We start from the raw sequence: 17,292 nt of genomic DNA, 5'->3' as shown, positions 1-17,292 counted from the left end.
AGGAGGTTATGAGCTAGGGGCTTGTAGGCTGGGTGGAGGAAGGGGTGGTACGTGTGCTGACGCGGGGATCGTGGAGATGAAGACGGTAGGTTGTTTGAGTCGCTGGTCCGGTGTGATGATGTGCGGTTGCGGAGTGTAGACTTTTGACCGGATGGTTGATGTTCTATGTCGTGTGCGGGTCTTTGCGAGCGTTCTTCTTCTTGTTCTCCATCTCTTCTTTCGAGACGTTCCAACTGCTGATTCCACCATGTGGAAAAGCGCTGCCGTAACCTTTTCAGCCATGCTTTTGTAGCACTCCGCCTCTTACCCACGTCCCTCTCCCTCCGTACCTGATGGAACTGATCCGCATACCGTCCAATACACAGCGAAGCGTGCAGCGCATCCAGCGGTACCTATCACGCGTCAATATTGGCAACTGACACTGACGGTCAGTCCTGCCTCCCCGACCTCAATTCCGATCCCTACTCCCTTATCGTACCAGACTCTCACTCCTCAAACTCACAAACAGATAGATGAAGACCCAACTGAAAACTGCCGTTCGTTCAAAGAACATTCGCATGAGTTCCTTCTTCGCTTCTTTCGGCATACCATAGCTTTCGACTGCTTCGGCGGCAGCCGTGTGCGAGATGAGCTGCATGAGGAGTAGGATTGCGGTGCTAAGAATGAGTATATGTATGACGATGTGGGCTTCGAGGACGCGCGGGTGACGGTCGTTAGATAGAGAAGCGAGGGAGAACGGCGGGGAAGTGGTCGAGGTCATGGCGATACGGGAGAGTTGAGAACTGCTTCGGTCTTTGTTGTGGAGCTGATCTGACGAGACGTTGCATTTTTCTGGGATCGCTCGGGCAGGCGCTTATTCGTGCTTGCCGCTGGAGGCTGAGGAAGGAGTGATTTGAGGAGGCTACGGCAGGAGCAACCATAACCCTGGACACAATACGTGTGTACCTTTGAGGTTCCTTTTCTTTGCATCGAGGCGAGACCGAACTAATTATAACCTTTCCGAGATGTGCCTCAGAGGCGAACTCTACCTTGGACGTACACATCACATTCAACATGATGATTCGACGAAGTTCAGCGTTATGTATGCCTCAAGAATCTGATTCCGTAGAGATACCTCCCAAGATAAAGTTGTGTTCATACCGATGAGTTTCCCTTCATTACTGAGCTACTCTCCCTCAATACCGAATACCAAGCGACCATCACCAGTTAGGCGTACCTTCCCCTACCCACAACTCCAAACTCCACGCTAATACAAGGGCAAATAGCACTCTGGGCAAGCAAACAGTTCCCCACCAGCCAAATTGAGTGAAAGTAGACAAATTAGAGAAAGTCAATCTCATCATGCTGAGCAAGATCGTGTGGGCCTGCTACACTCCAAACTCGTTACCAAAGTTGCCATTGCCGTACGACGTCGTCCAATCAGGCTGAGTGTCCAATAACCAGGAGACCGAATCGAACATTTCGAAGCTGTTCGCACTAGCCATGCCATTGGGCATTTGCAATGGCATACTTAGCGTGTTGATGTGTGGGTTGAAATTGGGCAAGGTATGAGCCGGGTTTTCCACGGCGCCAGGCGGTGGTGTAGAATTACTGGAGGAGTCGGGATTCGTGGGGTTTGTCATGACCGTGTTTTCGAGCTGTTCCGCAGCTCCACTAACCTGCGCTTCTCGCCAGCGGAACGCGCAGTCAAAGACCACACTCATGCTCATCCGACTACGGATGATTAGGCCGAGAGGGTCATCTAACATTCCAGTGCTTGGTCGCCTCTGCTGCTGTTGATGCTGTTGCTGATTGTGCTGATTGAACATGGTGCTCATGCCTGAGTTACTAAGAGACGGCGACTGAGAGAGGCTGTGTAGGCTGCGGCCGCGGGAACTCTCTTTCCACAACTGTGCCAGAACCTCGGCGAATCGATCCAAGAGATCGTTCGACCATACTTTGGATTTCCTCAGCGCATCCACAGTCTGTAGAACGAATTGTCGACCTTTGTTCGCGGGAAGCTTGCTGGCAAAGTCTGAGTTGAGGAGCTTGAGCAAGGCGAAACCGGCTGCAAGAGCCATCTGCATGACGTAGTAGGGAACGTAAGGCAGCCTGCCCTCGTGTTGTATCTTAAAGACACGCTCCAGATAGGCCGTCGCGGCGAAGTACAGCGCGACAAGGTCGTCCCGCCGTTCAAGCCGTACCTCCGGGCTGAAGAACGAGTACAGATGCAAATGTAAGGAGACGGCGTAGTGGTACAGTTCTTCCAGGCCTGTTTGAAGTCAGAGAAGTCCCCATGAATGAGGGTGTCATATATACCGCTGTCCACCCCGTCCAGGGAGCTGTTTTCTTCCTTCACACGCTCTTCCTTGAGACGATCTGCTTCCAGACTCATGTAGCTTGTGGCGGCGCCTTCGGCGAAGCGATGGCTGTTGGCGGAGTACAGGAGCTTATTGATCCTGCTCGCAGCCATTTCCTGGCGAAGGCGGACGAACAGTGTGGGTGGTATAATGCGCATGTGCTCTTCGTCGTCTACTTTGAAGTCGAGTGTCGAATCGTAAAGGGTTATCGAGGGCTGTCCGTTTCCTGTTGACACACTGCAATACGTTAGCTTTGGCAGTATACTTTGATGGTACAAACTCACGTTTGCGCAACGATGTTGCAGACGGCCCACGTCCTCAGCCGATCGTGTATATCCTCCCGTCGCAGCTGCATTTTCGTTCTGGAGAAGTCATCCGGGTGCGTCGGCTGATGCAGACCAATTTGCATGGCAACCTGCATCATAGCGCCACACAGTATGAAAGTCGGGTCGGTCACTGTCCGCTCTGCTGGGAGTGGCCAGGTACAGAGCAGACACAAAGCCTTGACTACATGGTGGTTCGGCTGATTTCGAATAGAGTCCCAGATGAGATCGCTCAGCGGCTTGGAGAGATCCTTCAGCAGAACCGGCCGTGGCCCATAGCGGCGTGCGGCAACCGCGATAATAGCCCAGAACAGCAGCTTGTGGTCCTGCGAGTAGTACTCCTCAGGCGAACGCACTTGATCTAAGAATGGCAGGAATGGGTGGTATAGCTGAAAGTACTCGGCGAACAGCTCGTTGACCTCACTGTGGCCTAGTCGCACTTCGCCGGCACCCAGCGAGAAGAACATGGGCGATCCGCTGCGCAAGTCGAGCAGAGACGTTGCCGCCACTTGTGTATGTTGTGTCTGTAGGAAGGCGTCGTCCTCCATCTTGGGGACTGGGCCGGGAGTGAAGGTGTGGTTGTCTGACGTCTGCTGCGGAGCATTCAGGACAGGCTGGTTCGGCGTGGACTGGCCTTCGTACATGGCGAGTCGCTCTCGCAAGTATTCCATCTCCTTCTCCATCTCGGCATTCCTGTTACGCTTGCCGACACGCTTGAAGTTGGGCTCGATTACGCATCGCAGGTTCTGTTTCTGACATCGCGCACAGCTGACGAAGGGATCTTGCTGGACGTTACACTTGAGCTGCAATGGCACCGTTAGCGGGATTATGAAACATTGACATCTGACAGCATGTCGTTGGTGGTAGCAGGGCGTATACAGGCGCGGAGCATCGTCAACAGTCACACGCATTGATCCCAGTGGCGCGCACGCGGGCGCCCAGGCTCGGGATTGAGGTTCTCCATGGGCGCATGGACGGCATGTAGAAAAAAAAGAACTTACCTTCTGCTGGCGACACTCGTTGCAGGCGCGCTTCACCGCGGTATTGCGCCGCGACGACGATGAGGGCCGCGTATCGCCGTCGCCATTCTCATCATCGTCGCTGCTAGCCGAGCGCTTGAATCCTCTGGTGTGGGTGCTGTTGGGGCTCTGGAACGGATGCGGCAGTCCATTTAGTCCGGGCGTCGTTGGTGACATGGAATGCAGCATATTGTTCGACATATGCGACCGATATCGCAGGGAATTTAGGTTGTGAGGGTAGGTAGAAGTGGGGGTCCAGCTGAGGGAGTCCGAGGCCGCAAGCGCGTGCGAAACTTGACCGGCTGCCTGGCCACGACTCTGACTCCAATGCCGTGGGAGACTCACTCGATCATGCGCGCCTGACTGCTATCACAAGCTGCAAGTTCCTGCAGGAAGCCGCCGAACTGTGGGCTCTCAGACGCGGGCGAGCTTGTCAGAATTGGTTCTGACTCTCCAATCATAGCCTGCGACCACCCATGCTGAATCGCGGCAAGCCTCGTTCTGGCAATCTCCACCGTAACTATCCGGGCCCTACACCTACGCGTTGTGAACCGGTTTCTTGGACTTTTCGCGTTTTGGCTGGGTATTCCAGGACTAGCCCTGGTGCGCTGAAGATTCTCGATGTCGCATGCGTAGGAGCGTGAGAGCGCGCGAAACAGGACCATCAAAGTCTGAGGTCATTCACGCTTGCATTATTGTCATCGGACGTGTTGGCAGAAGGTTAGTGCATGCATCGTCAGAATGTGGGATGAAAGAATGAGAATGGGAACGCTGGTTCTTCCCGTCACAACTTTCAACGGAAAAGCTGAACACACTAGACCCTACATTAACTTTAGGTCACCTACTTCGCACGCTCTTATGTCAATATAGGCTGTAGACCTGTTGATTTATTCTTTCTATAAGGTGCCGTCACAACTTCAAAATTTAGATCAGGTTGCAAAGTGTCAGATTTCCAAGTCTTACTGATGTGTACCCCATCCGAAGAGGTTATTTGATGAGGACCAGCGGTAAAGTGTAAATTCAGGGCATGCTATCATTATCATGACGCAGGTTGCAGGTACATTCAGCGGCCTGGGTTGAACATGGTAGTGTGGATTGTTGGCGTTGCCTTGGCCGCTGTTGAGCCTCGCGCACAGGTTAAAGGATTTTGGACACCCATACTAGCATTCGAGATCTGAACAGCATGCAAGCCACCAAGTCCTCATCATAGTGTCACACCGCAGTCTGTCGGGAAACATAGCGTGTAGCTTGTGGATGTATTCGTGACCCTACTCAGCTACATCCTGGCGGAGTGACGTACAAATCGTCTTGATATCGTAAAAGCCGACCGAACCAGGAGACTGCCCATAATGCACATGAACACCGAAGACCCAGTTTTGACATGCTAAACCCCTTGACACTCAATGCAACCGCTTAACGCTTCTTTTGCTGGGACTCCTTGAGGACCTTCTTGACGACCTTCTGCTCCTCGATCAGGAAAGCACGGACGATGCGGTCCTGGACGCAGCCGGCGCATCGCGATCCACCGTAGGCGCGCTGGACGGTCTTCTTGGGGCGGGAGATCTGGGCGTACTCGCGGGGGCGGAGGGCTGGGATACCCTGGAGCTTGGTACCGCAGTCCTACAAACTGTCAACAACAAGCCTTTGCATCCTTCCGGGTCTGACTTACACCGCACTTGGGGGCAGTGCCCCTCTTCTTGATGTGCAGGTAACGGAGTTCACCACCGGGGGTCTTGATGACGCGGACCTTCTGGCTCTTGGTGTTGTAGGGCGCGCGACGCCTCTGCCCAATGTCAGTCTTTGCTTCCAACAATCCCAAGATCCTCATTCGCCTGGTCCAGGGCTCCGGAGTGCGGTGCGACGTACGTAGGTGAGTCTGTTGGACGGCATTGTGAAAGATTTCCCGGGGAATCAGTGGGCGATTGTCTGTGTGCGTGTGAGCGGAATGATGTCGGAGGTGGTGTCGCAAAGGGCGATAATCGTACCTGGGTCTGGAAAGGGATTGTTAGTATCGTCGAAGAAATTCGCAGGACGGCGAGCTTGCTTACCACTGTTGTCGTCGTTGGTTAGTGAGGCAGCGAAAATCGTCGTGTGCTCGGTTAGCCGACCTGCGCTAGCACGCTAGACAAGGAAGCCGGGCTCCACCATCACGTGACGCGCGCCCGTGCACGGAGGCCTGCAAGAAGATTCACTAGACTATAATGCGAACATCTCCATCGCCACTCCACACAACGCGCAGAGGGTGTATCTCTGCTTCGTGTGCCCTGCCAACAATACGACTTTCGAGCTTCTGGAGACAGTCTGGAGACCCACGCGCCGACGCGACTTCCCCTTCTTCGACCGCGGCGCCGTCCGCAAAGCTCAGGATTCGACTCCTAAGCTTGTCGCGCGACCAACTGTGCTCAATCCACGAGTCCAGTATAGCACTGTGATCGCGTTATAGAGGTCAGTAATCCCCTTCGGCCTTTTATCTTGTAAGAGCCTCCCAGCTCCTACAATCTCGACACTCGATCCAAGAGGCGCATAATTCCTCCAGTCTCGCGTTTTCATCCCCTCTAACGGCAACAGATTTCTTTTCCTAATATCAGTCAACATGGCTTTCCCCCCACCCCCGCCGCCGCCTCCACCAGGCCCTCCAGGTGCTGGATACGCGCCGCCACCACCACCGCCTCCGCCAGGTCCTCCGGGCTCCGGATATGCGCCGCCACCGCCGCCTCCCCCAGGACCACCAGGTGCGCCTGGTACAGTAGGCCCTCCCGGTATGCGGCCACCTGTCGACCCGCAAGTTGCGAAGTTTGCCCAAAAGAAGAAGGACTGGTTACGGCAACAGCGCCAAAGGTTCGGCGAGAAGCGCAAGGCTGGATTCGTCGAGACACAAAAGGCGGATCTACCCCCGGAGCATCTGCGCAAGGTGTTCAGAGATATCGGCGATGTGTCCCAGAAGAAATTCACCACGGACAAGCGAAGTTATCTCGGTGCGCTCAAGTTCATGCCGCACGCGGTTCTGAAGCTTCTGGAGAATATGCCCATGCCCTGGGAGAGTAGACGAGACGTAAAAGTCCTCTACCACACCAACGGATGTCTGACCCTGGTCAACGAGGTTCCTCGTGTGATCGAGCCCGTCTTCCACGCACAATGGGCAGCCATGTGGCTGGCTATGAGGAAGGAGAAGAGCGATCGCCGACACTTCAAGCGCATGCGTTTCCCGCCTTTCGACGACGAAGAGCCGCCCCTGTCGTACTCGGAGAACATCGAAGACGTTGAGCCCCTGGAGCCTATTCAGTTGGAGCTGGACGAGGACGAAGATAGCCCTGTGTACGAGTGGTTCTACGACCACCGCGCGCTTCTCGATACCCCACATGTCAACGGACCCAGCTACGAGACCTGGAACCTTGACCTGCCTCAGATGGCAACGTTATACCGTCTGAGCAAACAGCTTCTCAGCGACATCGTTGATAAGAACTACTTCCACATGTTTGACATGGACAGTTTCCAGACAGCCAAGGCACTCAATGTCGCGATACCCGGAGGGCCCCGTTTCGAGCCACTGTACAAGGACATCGACCCGAACGACGAGGATTTCGGCGAGTTCAACGCTATTGACCGCATCATCTTCCGATCGCCTATTCGAACCGAGTACCGCGTCTCATACCCATATCTCTACAACTCCCTGCCGCGAAGTGTCAAGCTGGCTTGGTATTCTCACCCGCAGGTCGTGTACGTTCGTGCAGAGGACCCGGATTTGCCCGCTTTCTACTTCGACCCTGGAATCAACCCAATCTCTTCAAGAGCTGTGGCACCAAAGAACATCTCCGTAAGCCACGAGGATCTGGTCTTCGGTGAAGATGATGAGGACGACGAAGATGACTTCCAGATGCCCGAAGAGATGGAGCCTTTCATGGCCGACGAGGAGATCTCTACTCCGGACACTGCTTCAGCCATCGCGCTTTGGTGGGCTCCCCACCCATTCGACAAGCGATCAGGTCGTATGGTGCGAGCACAAGACGTTCCCCTGGTTAAGCAATGGTACCTTGAGCACGTTCCTGCGGGTCAGCCCGTCAAGGTCCGGGTCTCTTATCAGAAGTTGCTGAAGACGTTTGTTTTGAACGAGCTCCACAAGAAGCCGCCACAAGCACAAAACAAGCAGAATTTGATGCGGACGCTCAAGAGCACCAAATTCTTCCAGCAGACCAAGATCGATTGGGTTGAGGCCGGTCTGCAGGTGTGTCGACAGGGATACAACATGCTTAACCTTCTCATCCATCGCAAGAACTTGACCTACCTGCATCTTGACTACAACTTCAACTTGAAACCTGTCAAGACCCTCACTACCAAGGAGCGCAAGAAGTCACGTTTCGGAAACGCTTTCCATCTTATGCGTGAAATTCTGAGGTTAACGAAGCTCATTGTTGACGCTCAGGTCCAGTACCGTCTAGGCAACATCGACGCCTTCCAACTCGCCGATGGTATCCTTTACGCTTTCAACCACGTCGGTCAGCTGACCGGTATGTACCGTTACAAGTACAAGCTGATGCACCAGATCCGTTCCTGCAAGGATCTGAAGCATTTGATCTACTACCGATTCAACTCTGGCCCTGTCGGAAAGGGTCCTGGATGTGGTTTCTGGGCTCCTGCTTGGAGAGTTTGGCTATTCTTCATGCGCGGTATCATTCCCCTGCTCGAGCGCTGGCTCGGAAACCTGCTCTCTCGTCAATTTGAGGGCAGGCACAGCAAGGGTGTTGCAAAGACCGTCACCAAGCAACGTGTTGAGTCGCATTTCGACTTGGAGCTCCGCGCTGCTGTGATGAGTGATCTCATGGACATGATGCCTGAGGGCATCAAGCAAAACAAAGTCAACACTGTTCTGCAACATTTGTCAGAGGCATGGCGTTGCTGGAAGAGTAACATCCCTTGGAAGGTACCTGGTCTGCCAGCCCCCATCGAGAACATTATCTTGCGCTACGTCAAGAGCAAGGCAGACTGGTGGATTTCGGTTGCACACTACAACCGTGAGCGTATTCGACGAGGTGCCACCGTTGACAAGACTGTGGCCAAGAAGAACCTGGGTCGATTGACACGTTTGTGGCTCAAGGCCGAGCAAGAACGCCAGCACAACTACATGAAGGACGGTCCTTACGTCTCTTCTGAAGAAGCTGTCGCCATCTACACGACGATGGTACACTGGCTGGAAGCCCGCAAGTTCCAGCCAATTCCATTCCCAAGCGTCTCTTACAAGCACGACACGAAGATTCTCATCCTGGCCCTAGAGCGTCTCAGGGAAGCGTACTCAGTTAAGGGCCGACTCAACCAGAGTCAGCGTGAAGAGTTGGCTCTCATTGAGCAGGCTTACGATTCCCCGGGTACGACTCTTGCGCGCATCAAGCGCTTCTTGCTCACACAGCGTGCTTTCAAGGAAGTAGGTATCGACATGAACGATAACTACAGCAACATCAACCCTGTGTACGATATTGAGCCCATGGAGAAGATCACTGACGCCTATCTCGATCAATACCTATGGTACCAGGCTGATCAGCGGCACCTATTCCCAGCCTGGATCAAGCCCTCAGATTCCGAGGTTCCACCTCTGCTGACCTACAAGTGGGCGCAGGGTATCAACAACCTTGACAAGGTCTGGGAGAGCCAAGATGGAGAGTGCAACGTCATGATCGAAACTCAGCTGTCGAAGGTCTATGAGAAGATTGATCTTACCATGTTGAACCGTTTGTTGCGTCTCATCATGGACCACAACTTGGCGGATTACATCACAGCGAAGAACAACGTGCAACTCAACTACAAGGACATGAACCACGTCAACGCCTACGGTATGATTCGTGGTCTCCAATTCTCTGGTTTCGTCTTCCAGTTCTATGGTCTTGTGCTGGATATCCTCCTTCTAGGTTTACAGCGTGCAAACGAGATTGCTGGTGCACCAGAGAGCCCCAACGACTTCTTGCAGTTCAAGGACAAGGAGACCGAGGTGCGCCACCCGATCCGATTGTACACCAGGTACATTGACCGCATCTGGGTCTTCTTCAGGTTCACCGCTGAGGAGTCTCGCGATCTGATTCAGCGTTTCCTCACTGAGAACCCGGATCCCAACTTTGAGAACGTCATTGGATACAAGAACAAGAAGTGCTGGCCGCGTGACTCGAGGATGCGACTGATGCGCCACGATGTCAACCTTGGTCGCGCAGTCTTCTGGGATCTCAAGAACCGCCTACCACGATCGGTCACTACCATCGAGTGGGACGACACCTTCGCTAGTGTCTACAGTCGCGACAACCCCAACTTACTGTTCTCCATGAACGGTTTCGAAGTCCGTATCCTGCCCAAGATCCGAAACTTGACTGGCGAATTCCCTGTTAAGGACAGCGTATGGTCTCTTGTCGACAACTCCACCAAGGAGCGTACCGCGGATGCCTTCTTGCAGGTGACCGAAGAAGATATTCAGAAGTTCAACAACCGCATTCGACAGATTCTGATGTCTTCTGGATCTACTACATTCACGAAGATTGCGAACAAGTGGAACACGACTCTTATTGCGCTCTTCACCTACTACCGTGAGGCTGCGGTGTCCACCGTCAACCTACTCGATACGATCGTGAAGTGCGAGACCAAGATCCAGACGCGTGTCAAGATTGGTTTGAATTCCAAGATGCCTTCGCGTTTCCCTCCTGCTGTGTTCTACACGCCCAAGGAACTTGGTGGTCTGGGTATGATTTCTGGATCTCACATTCTTATCCCAACCAGTGATAAGAGATGGTCAAAGCAGACTGACACTGGCGTCACGCATTACCGTGCCGGTAAGAAACTGCCCCGTATAAAATGGAATGAAACTTATGCTAACTTAATAGGTATGTCGCACGATGAGGAGACTCTCATTCCTAACATCTTCCGATACATTATCCCATGGGAGTCTGAGTTCGTCGACTCCCAACGTGTCTGGATGGAATACTCCCAAAAGCGTCAGGAAGCGCAGCAACAGAACCGCCGACTAACCCTCGAGGATCTGGAGGACAGCTGGGACCGTGGTCTCCCTCGTATTAACACCCTGTTCCAGAAGGACCGCAGTACCCTCAGTTTCGACAAGGGTTTCCGCGCACGGACCGAATTCAAGATTTACCAGCATATGAAGAGCAACCCCTTCTGGTGGACGAGCCAACGCCACGACGGTAAATTATGGAATCTTAACGCGTACAGAACAGATGTTATTCAGGCTTTGGGTGGTGTTGAGACCATCCTGGAGCACACCTTGTTCAAGGCAACGGCCTTCCCATCGTGGGAGGGTCTCTTCTGGGAAAAAGCATCAGGTACGTTTTTTCGTGTACTGAGTACAGTCTCGGTCTTTCTTTGCTCATCTCTCTACACTTTCTGCCACCATCGTATTCCCCAACTGCCCTTTGCCCTATCCCTCTGTCTTATGAAAATCACGTGTCGGCTGTAAGCCTGGCTCGCGATCTTGGTTCGCAGCAACATCCTTACCAAAAAACACCCTCATCACGTGCCGGCGCTGGTGCCTCACCTCCATCACGTGCTGCTGCGGGTGCCTGGAGAGATGTATGGGCATAAAACTCTTCTACTCCTCCCCTTGTTATCTCCTCCCCTCCGTCGCAACCACCCCGAATACCTTATGCTTCTGTGCATAACAGTGCTAACTTTCCTACAGGTTTTGAGGAGTCTATGAAATTCAAGAAGCTCACCAACGCCCAACGTTCCGGTCTTAACCAAATCCCCAACCGTCGCTTCACACTTTGGTGGTCACCTACCATCAACCGAGCCAACGTCTACGTTGGTTTCCAGGTCCAACTTGATCTCACTGGTATCTTCTTGCACGGCAAGATCCCCACCCTCAAAATTTCGCTCATCCAGATTTTCCGTGCCCATTTGTGGCAAAAGATCCATGAGTCCGTCGTCATGGACTTATGCCAGGTCTTCGACCAAGAGCTCGAGGCTCTCGGTATCGAGACAGTTCAGAAGGAGACTATCCATCCGCGAAAGTCGTACAAGATGAACAGTTCGTGTGCTGATATTCTCCTCTTTGCCAGCCACAAGTGGAGCGTATCACCACCATCTATGCTTTACGACACCAAGGACACTATGAGCGCCACTACGACAAACAAGTTCTGGATCGACGTTCAATTGCGATACGGTGACTACGATTCTCACGACATTGAGCGTTACGTCCGCGCCAAGTACCTCGACTACACTCAGGACAGTATGAGCATCTACCCGTCCGCTACTGGTCTCATGATCGGTATCGACCTGGCTTACAACTTGTACTCTGCATACGGACAATACTTTCCTGGTCTTAAGCAACTCGTTCAACAAGCCATGGCAAAGGTTATGAAGGCTAACCCTGCGCTCTACGTCCTCCGCGAGCGTATCAGGAAGGGTCTTCAGCTGTACGCATCTGAGAGTTCTCAAGAGTTCCTCAACTCACAGAACTACTCTGAGCTGTTCAGCAACCAGATCCAGCTGTTCATCGACGATACCAATGTCTACCGTGTGACAATCCACAAGACCTTCGAGGGCAACTTGACGACCAAGCCCATCAACGGTGCTATCTTCATCTTCAACCCTCGTACTGGACAACTGTTCTTGAAGATTATCCATACCAGTGTTTGGGCTGGCCAGAAGCGTCTTGGTCAACTAGCCAAGTGGAAGACGGCCGAAGAAGTAGCGGCTCTTATTCGGTCTCTGCCTGTGGAGGAGCAGCCGAAGCAGCTCATCGTCACTCGTAAGGGTCTGCTCGACCCTCTTGAGGTGCACTTGCTTGACTTCCCCAACATCTCCATCCGTGCCTCGGAACTGCAACTGCCCTTCCAGGCGGCTATGAAGGTCGAGAAGCTCGGTGACATGATCCTACGAGCGACTGGACCTCAGATGGTGCTCTTCAACTTGTACGACGAATGGCTGAAGACCATCTCCTCATACACGGCCTTCTCCCGTTTGATCCTCATCCTGCGCGCCCTGCACGTCAATCAGGACAAGACGAAGCTGCTCTTGCGTCCAGACAAGACTGTCATTACACAGGAGCATCACATCTGGCCCTCACTAGCTGACGAAGACTGGATCAAGGTTGAAGTTCAACTTCGAGATCTCATCTTACTTGATTACGGCAAGAAGAACAACGTCAACACTTCATCGCTCACCAGCAGTGAAGTGCGTGACATTATCCTGGGTATGGAGATCTCAGCTCCTTCGATGCAACGTCAACAGGCTGCCGAGATCGACAAGCAGCAGGAGGAGCAACAGCAACTGACTGCTGTCACGACTAAGACGCAGAACATCCACGGTGAAGAGATGGTTGTCACGACTACATCGCAGTACGAGCAGGCATCCTTTGCCTCCAAGACCGAGTGGCGGACGAGGGCTGTGGCTACTTCCAACTTGCGCACTCGTGCGAACAACATCTACATCAACTCTGAGGATGTCAAGGAGGAGGGTCACTTCACGTACGTCATGCCCAAGAACGTACTGAAGCGCTTCATCACCATCGCCGATCTCCGTGTTCAGGTTGCCGGTTACCTGTACGGAAAGTCGCCAGCGGATAACGACCAAGTCAAGGAGATCAGCACCATCGTCATGATTCCTCAAGTAGGCAACACTCGCGATGTTCAGCTACCTAAGGAGCTGCCCAACCATGAGTACCTGGACAATCTCGAGCCCCTCGGAATCATCCACACTGTCAGTGGTAACGAGCCGCCATACATGCAAGCCAGCGACGTCACTCAGCACGCTCGTCTCATGAACCAGCACCCCAGCTGGGACAAGAAGACCGTCTCAATGACAGTTTCCTTCACCCCTGGTTCCGTTTCCCTTGCTGCATGGGCCCTCACTCCTGACGGCTACAAGTGGGGTGCTCAGAACAAGGACACCATGTCTGACAACCCAACTGGTTTCAGCACCAGCTTCGGTGAGAAGTGCCAGTTGCTGCTCTCAGACAAGATCCGAGGTTACTTCCTCGTACCAGACAACGGCGTCTGGAACTACAGCTTCATGGGCAGCACATTCGGTACCGTGGAGAAGAGGCCAGTTCATGTGCGTCTCGACACACCTGTACGCTTCTACGACAGCATCCACCGCCCATTGCACTTCCACAACTTCGCCGAGTTGGAGGATGTCTGGGTCGACCGCGAGAACCAGTTTGAGTAGACGGGACGATGTACAACAAAAGGAGGAGTGTATCTGAGTAGGAGTATACCCTCTCACGGCGTTCCTAGGGATTTGGCGTTTTTGCATCATCGCATCATTGATTGCATGGATAGTGGAGAATGGGCGATGATTGAGATTGGGTAGCAAAAACGTGCATAGTGTATTATAATGTTTTCAGCGAAATGCATATTGAACTCACAATATTTCTTCCATGTCGTTGTGATTACTGCGCCTGCTGCTCTGAACTACTCGATATTTCGCTATCTGTACTAACCTCTTCTACCGATGAGCCAGCGTTTTGCTCCTGCGCTCTAACACCTTTGGTTCCAGCAATGGCGATGGTGAGAGAAGAGGGTTGTACGTTGTGACTGTTCTGCTACTCAGCATTGAAAACTAGCTATTCAAACACGTGGAATTTACCCTTGCTCTTCGTATACTCGAGACTGAACGCCAAATCCCCCTTGTCAGATGCAGTTGACGATGTCGAAACTGACGTCATAGATTTGGTCGCAAGCTTCAACGGCCGCTTTCCGCTTTCTGTGGGGTGTTCGCGCGTCATAGCACTCAAATTCTTGAAGGCCTTGTGCGATGAGAGAGGTTGGATATAGATTAGATAAGGTCGCGCTGTTGTTGATAGGGGATGCCCAGGTATGCCCTTTTCTGCACGGGGTGCCCCGCATCATCTTAAACCTTCGATACTTCCTTCCCAACGCAGTCAGCAACAAACGAGTACTTGCATTTGCTTTCTCAGCTTTTGTGGCTCAGCTCTAGTACTCGTACGATGGCTTTGCACCTAATTTCCTCGCAAGCATGTTACAGTCTCCATTCCAAAACTGTATTTTATCATCGCTATCCCACACTACTGCGGTAACCTAGAGGCGACCTAAAGACGACGAGCTAACTACACCTCCCGCATTTTATACGATTCATACGCAATGAGATACTCTATAAAAGATAGAAGTAGGGTATATCCGAGAACTCCTCCACTCCATCATCCACAACCCACCTGCCTCCCTCTTTCCGGATGTTGTATGACACCCGCCCCGCCCACCACCGCCCACCTTCGAAGCCATGTGCCTTGATGTAAAGGTTTTCGAAGGACAAGTTTATCGAGACGTCCTGAAGACTTTGGAAAATATCCGCGACCTCTCGCGCTGTCTCTAGGACCGCAGAGTATGCTTGTCGCTGGGGTTTCAACCATGTACGAGAAATCGGACGGAATTTTACATCGAGAGTCCTATGTTCTTTGTTCTTATTACTGGGATCTCTTGCAATCATCTCCAGAAATAGATTTATGCCGTTGCGCAAGCGCTGTTGGTTTGTCTGAAGGTACCAACAATCGAATTCGAGCTTGATAAAGACGACGAATTTTCTCATGTTTTTGGCGATGGCACAAAAGTTGGCGTTGGAGTGCGCATTTTGGGGGTGCTTCTGATTGTTGAGCATCTTTCCACAGGGCGCCAATTTGAAGTACTGGTTACAGAATCGAATATTCATCGAGACTGTGTCGATTGTTACCATGAATGATTTTTGTTTGTAGAGTACTGTGTGAACTTCGTTGCTGATTTGCTTTGCGGCGAGCATTATGTTTAGGATTCTCCCGCATCCCGTGTCTTCGTCTCGCTGGGCCGTCGGGTACCTGTTTCTGATACTCTCAGGAAGGTGATGGCTGATGATCATCTCGCGAAGCTCGAGGGGAAGATCCATGATGCGAAAATTCCAAGGCTGGCCGTGATGCTCGGAGCATGCTCCTGGTGTCGTCTCGTTCCAAGGGCAGGGTGCTATCTGCGGGGGTTTATTGCATTGTAATCCTGTCCCAGTGAGATATTGACAGCGTCTCGACATTTTGTGATTGGGGACTGGCGATATCGGTTTGAAGTAGATACGGTGGTTATCGCTGGTTGAGTAAGATGATGTCGATGGTGATGAGAGCGTGGTCTTTTTCTTGAACGTAGATGGGAATGAGAAGCATGGAGAAAGAGGTTTTTGCGGTACTTTATACAAATGGACACCGAAAACAAGAACATGACGCAGCGAAAAATAGAACACCAAACCATGGTTGCGCGCGACCATACCAAGTTCTACCACAGTCCTGGCACGACCCACAATTGGCGAGCCACTCACAAATACTGCGATTCAAAACAGATCGGCAGAGCACTCAGAGAAAACAAGCGAAGCTTAGAATCTCACATTACTATAGGCTCCAGGGTGTTCAATTTCCCTAATCCCAACGCGCCTTTAGTAACCCTTGAACCTCATCATCATACCACTTCCAACCGATAGGCACAGCGCACCCAAACTCATCCCAATCATGGTCTAACCTGCTCATGTCCAAGTCACCTACGTACCAACCCGGCGGTTTCTCATCATTCTCGAGACTTTCGATTTGCATCAAACTAATATCTTTGTACCGCCTCGGAACGATGAACTGAGCTGGATGTGAACGATCTGTTGGATCGATAAGGTATTCATACTTCAAACACGGGGCTGTGACCACATGAGTGGAAAGTTTGTAGTGAGACGGATTAAAGCGGAGTCTCCCCTGATGATCTTCGATGGGAGGCGGACAGAACACGGGAAGGAATCGAAAACTTGCGTGAGTGGTCGTTATAGCGGGTTTGGTTGGTTGGCGAATGCCGTCAACATTCAGCGCTATCGTCCATGTGTGATTATCGCCGATGCGACGATGGCCATAATCTACAAGCGATGGCAATGTCGGCTGATACTCTGAGACTGTACAGTTTTGTGCATCGCGTATGTCTAGAGGCTCGGTAGGTAGATCGAGAATACGCTTCTTTATCTTCAAGAGCCGCGCGAGACCATCGGATGAACCATCAGCTGCGTGTTTCATGAGGAACGAGCGTTGGAGAATGAAGGTCGGGTATGGTAGAAGGGAGTATGCGTGCGACCAAGTGATTATGTTGAAGGATTCTGTTACCGAGGGCTGGAGCAAAGCAGCGCAAAGCGGGGAATCGCAGCTGCTGAGGAGGACCAAATGAGGGCAATCGCATGACGGACGTGCTTTCGCTTTCTGCTTACAGTTGCGGACATGCTTATCGAAGTGATATAACTGTCATTTGTTAGCTCTATGCGTCTTCTTTAAAGCAGATTCAGCTAAAAAGGGCGTACTTCATCGCAGTCTTCGAGTGGTGGCGGGATCTCGGGCCCAACCCATCCATCCTTCTCTAGGTATGCTTGCATTCTCGTAGTTGAAGAACCTCTTCGAATAAAGATAATTATTTGCTGTGTACAATGTCTGCGAAGGAAAAATTGGAGTGCAAAGCTGTTGCTGATGATTGCATCAGTTTCTGCTTGGATATTGCGAAACTCCACCGGTGAAGCGAAAAACGGTTTCAGTGCTTTGTTGATATTGTATTGAGTTTTGATAGTGGTTTCATAGACGTGCTTTAGCGTTTTACACACGCGAGACAAAGCTATGATATCCTTGATTTTGAG

General features: G+C 52.1%; 3 protein-coding genes across 3 annotated transcripts; 1 reads left to right on the top strand and 2 right to left on the bottom strand.

Annotated features, from left to right (window-relative positions):
- Positions 1–1,367: 1,367 nt before the first annotated feature.
- On the bottom strand, positions 1,368–3,870 carry J4E87_004261 (uncharacterized protein; the record flags this gene model as incomplete). The annotated part of the gene is made up of 4 exons (XM_049375883.1): positions 1,368–2,251; positions 2,299–2,576; positions 2,624–3,465; positions 3,664–3,870. The coding sequence occupies 4 exons, from the start codon at positions 3,868–3,870 to the stop codon at positions 1,368–1,370; spliced, it is 2,211 nt and encodes a 736-aa protein (XP_049234092.1).
- A 1,224-nt stretch (positions 3,871–5,094) lies between these two features.
- Positions 5,095–5,571, bottom strand: RPL34B (60S ribosomal protein L34B; the record flags this gene model as incomplete). The annotated part of the gene is made up of 3 exons (XM_049375882.1): positions 5,095–5,301; positions 5,351–5,464; positions 5,548–5,571. The coding sequence occupies 3 exons, from the start codon at positions 5,569–5,571 to the stop codon at positions 5,095–5,097; spliced, it is 345 nt and encodes a 114-aa protein (XP_049234091.1).
- A 703-nt stretch (positions 5,572–6,274) lies between these two features.
- On the top strand, positions 6,275–13,836 carry PRPF8 (Pre-mRNA-processing-splicing factor 8; the record flags this gene model as incomplete). Its single annotated transcript, XM_049375881.1, has 3 exons — positions 6,275–10,484; positions 10,536–10,991; positions 11,348–13,836. The coding sequence occupies 3 exons, from the start codon at positions 6,275–6,277 to the stop codon at positions 13,834–13,836; spliced, it is 7,155 nt and encodes a 2,384-aa protein (XP_049234090.1).
- Between the last annotated feature and the right edge of the window lie 3,456 nt (positions 13,837–17,292).

Source organism: Alternaria ethzedia, assembly GCF_023757985.1.
Source record: "Alternaria ethzedia strain BMP 0044 chromosome Unknown scaffold_8, whole genome shotgun sequence".
Taxonomy (NCBI): domain Eukaryota; kingdom Fungi; phylum Ascomycota; class Dothideomycetes; order Pleosporales; family Pleosporaceae; genus Alternaria; species Alternaria ethzedia.
Note: the sequence above shows the minus strand (reverse complement) of the source record. Positions and strands in the feature narration are given on the sequence as shown.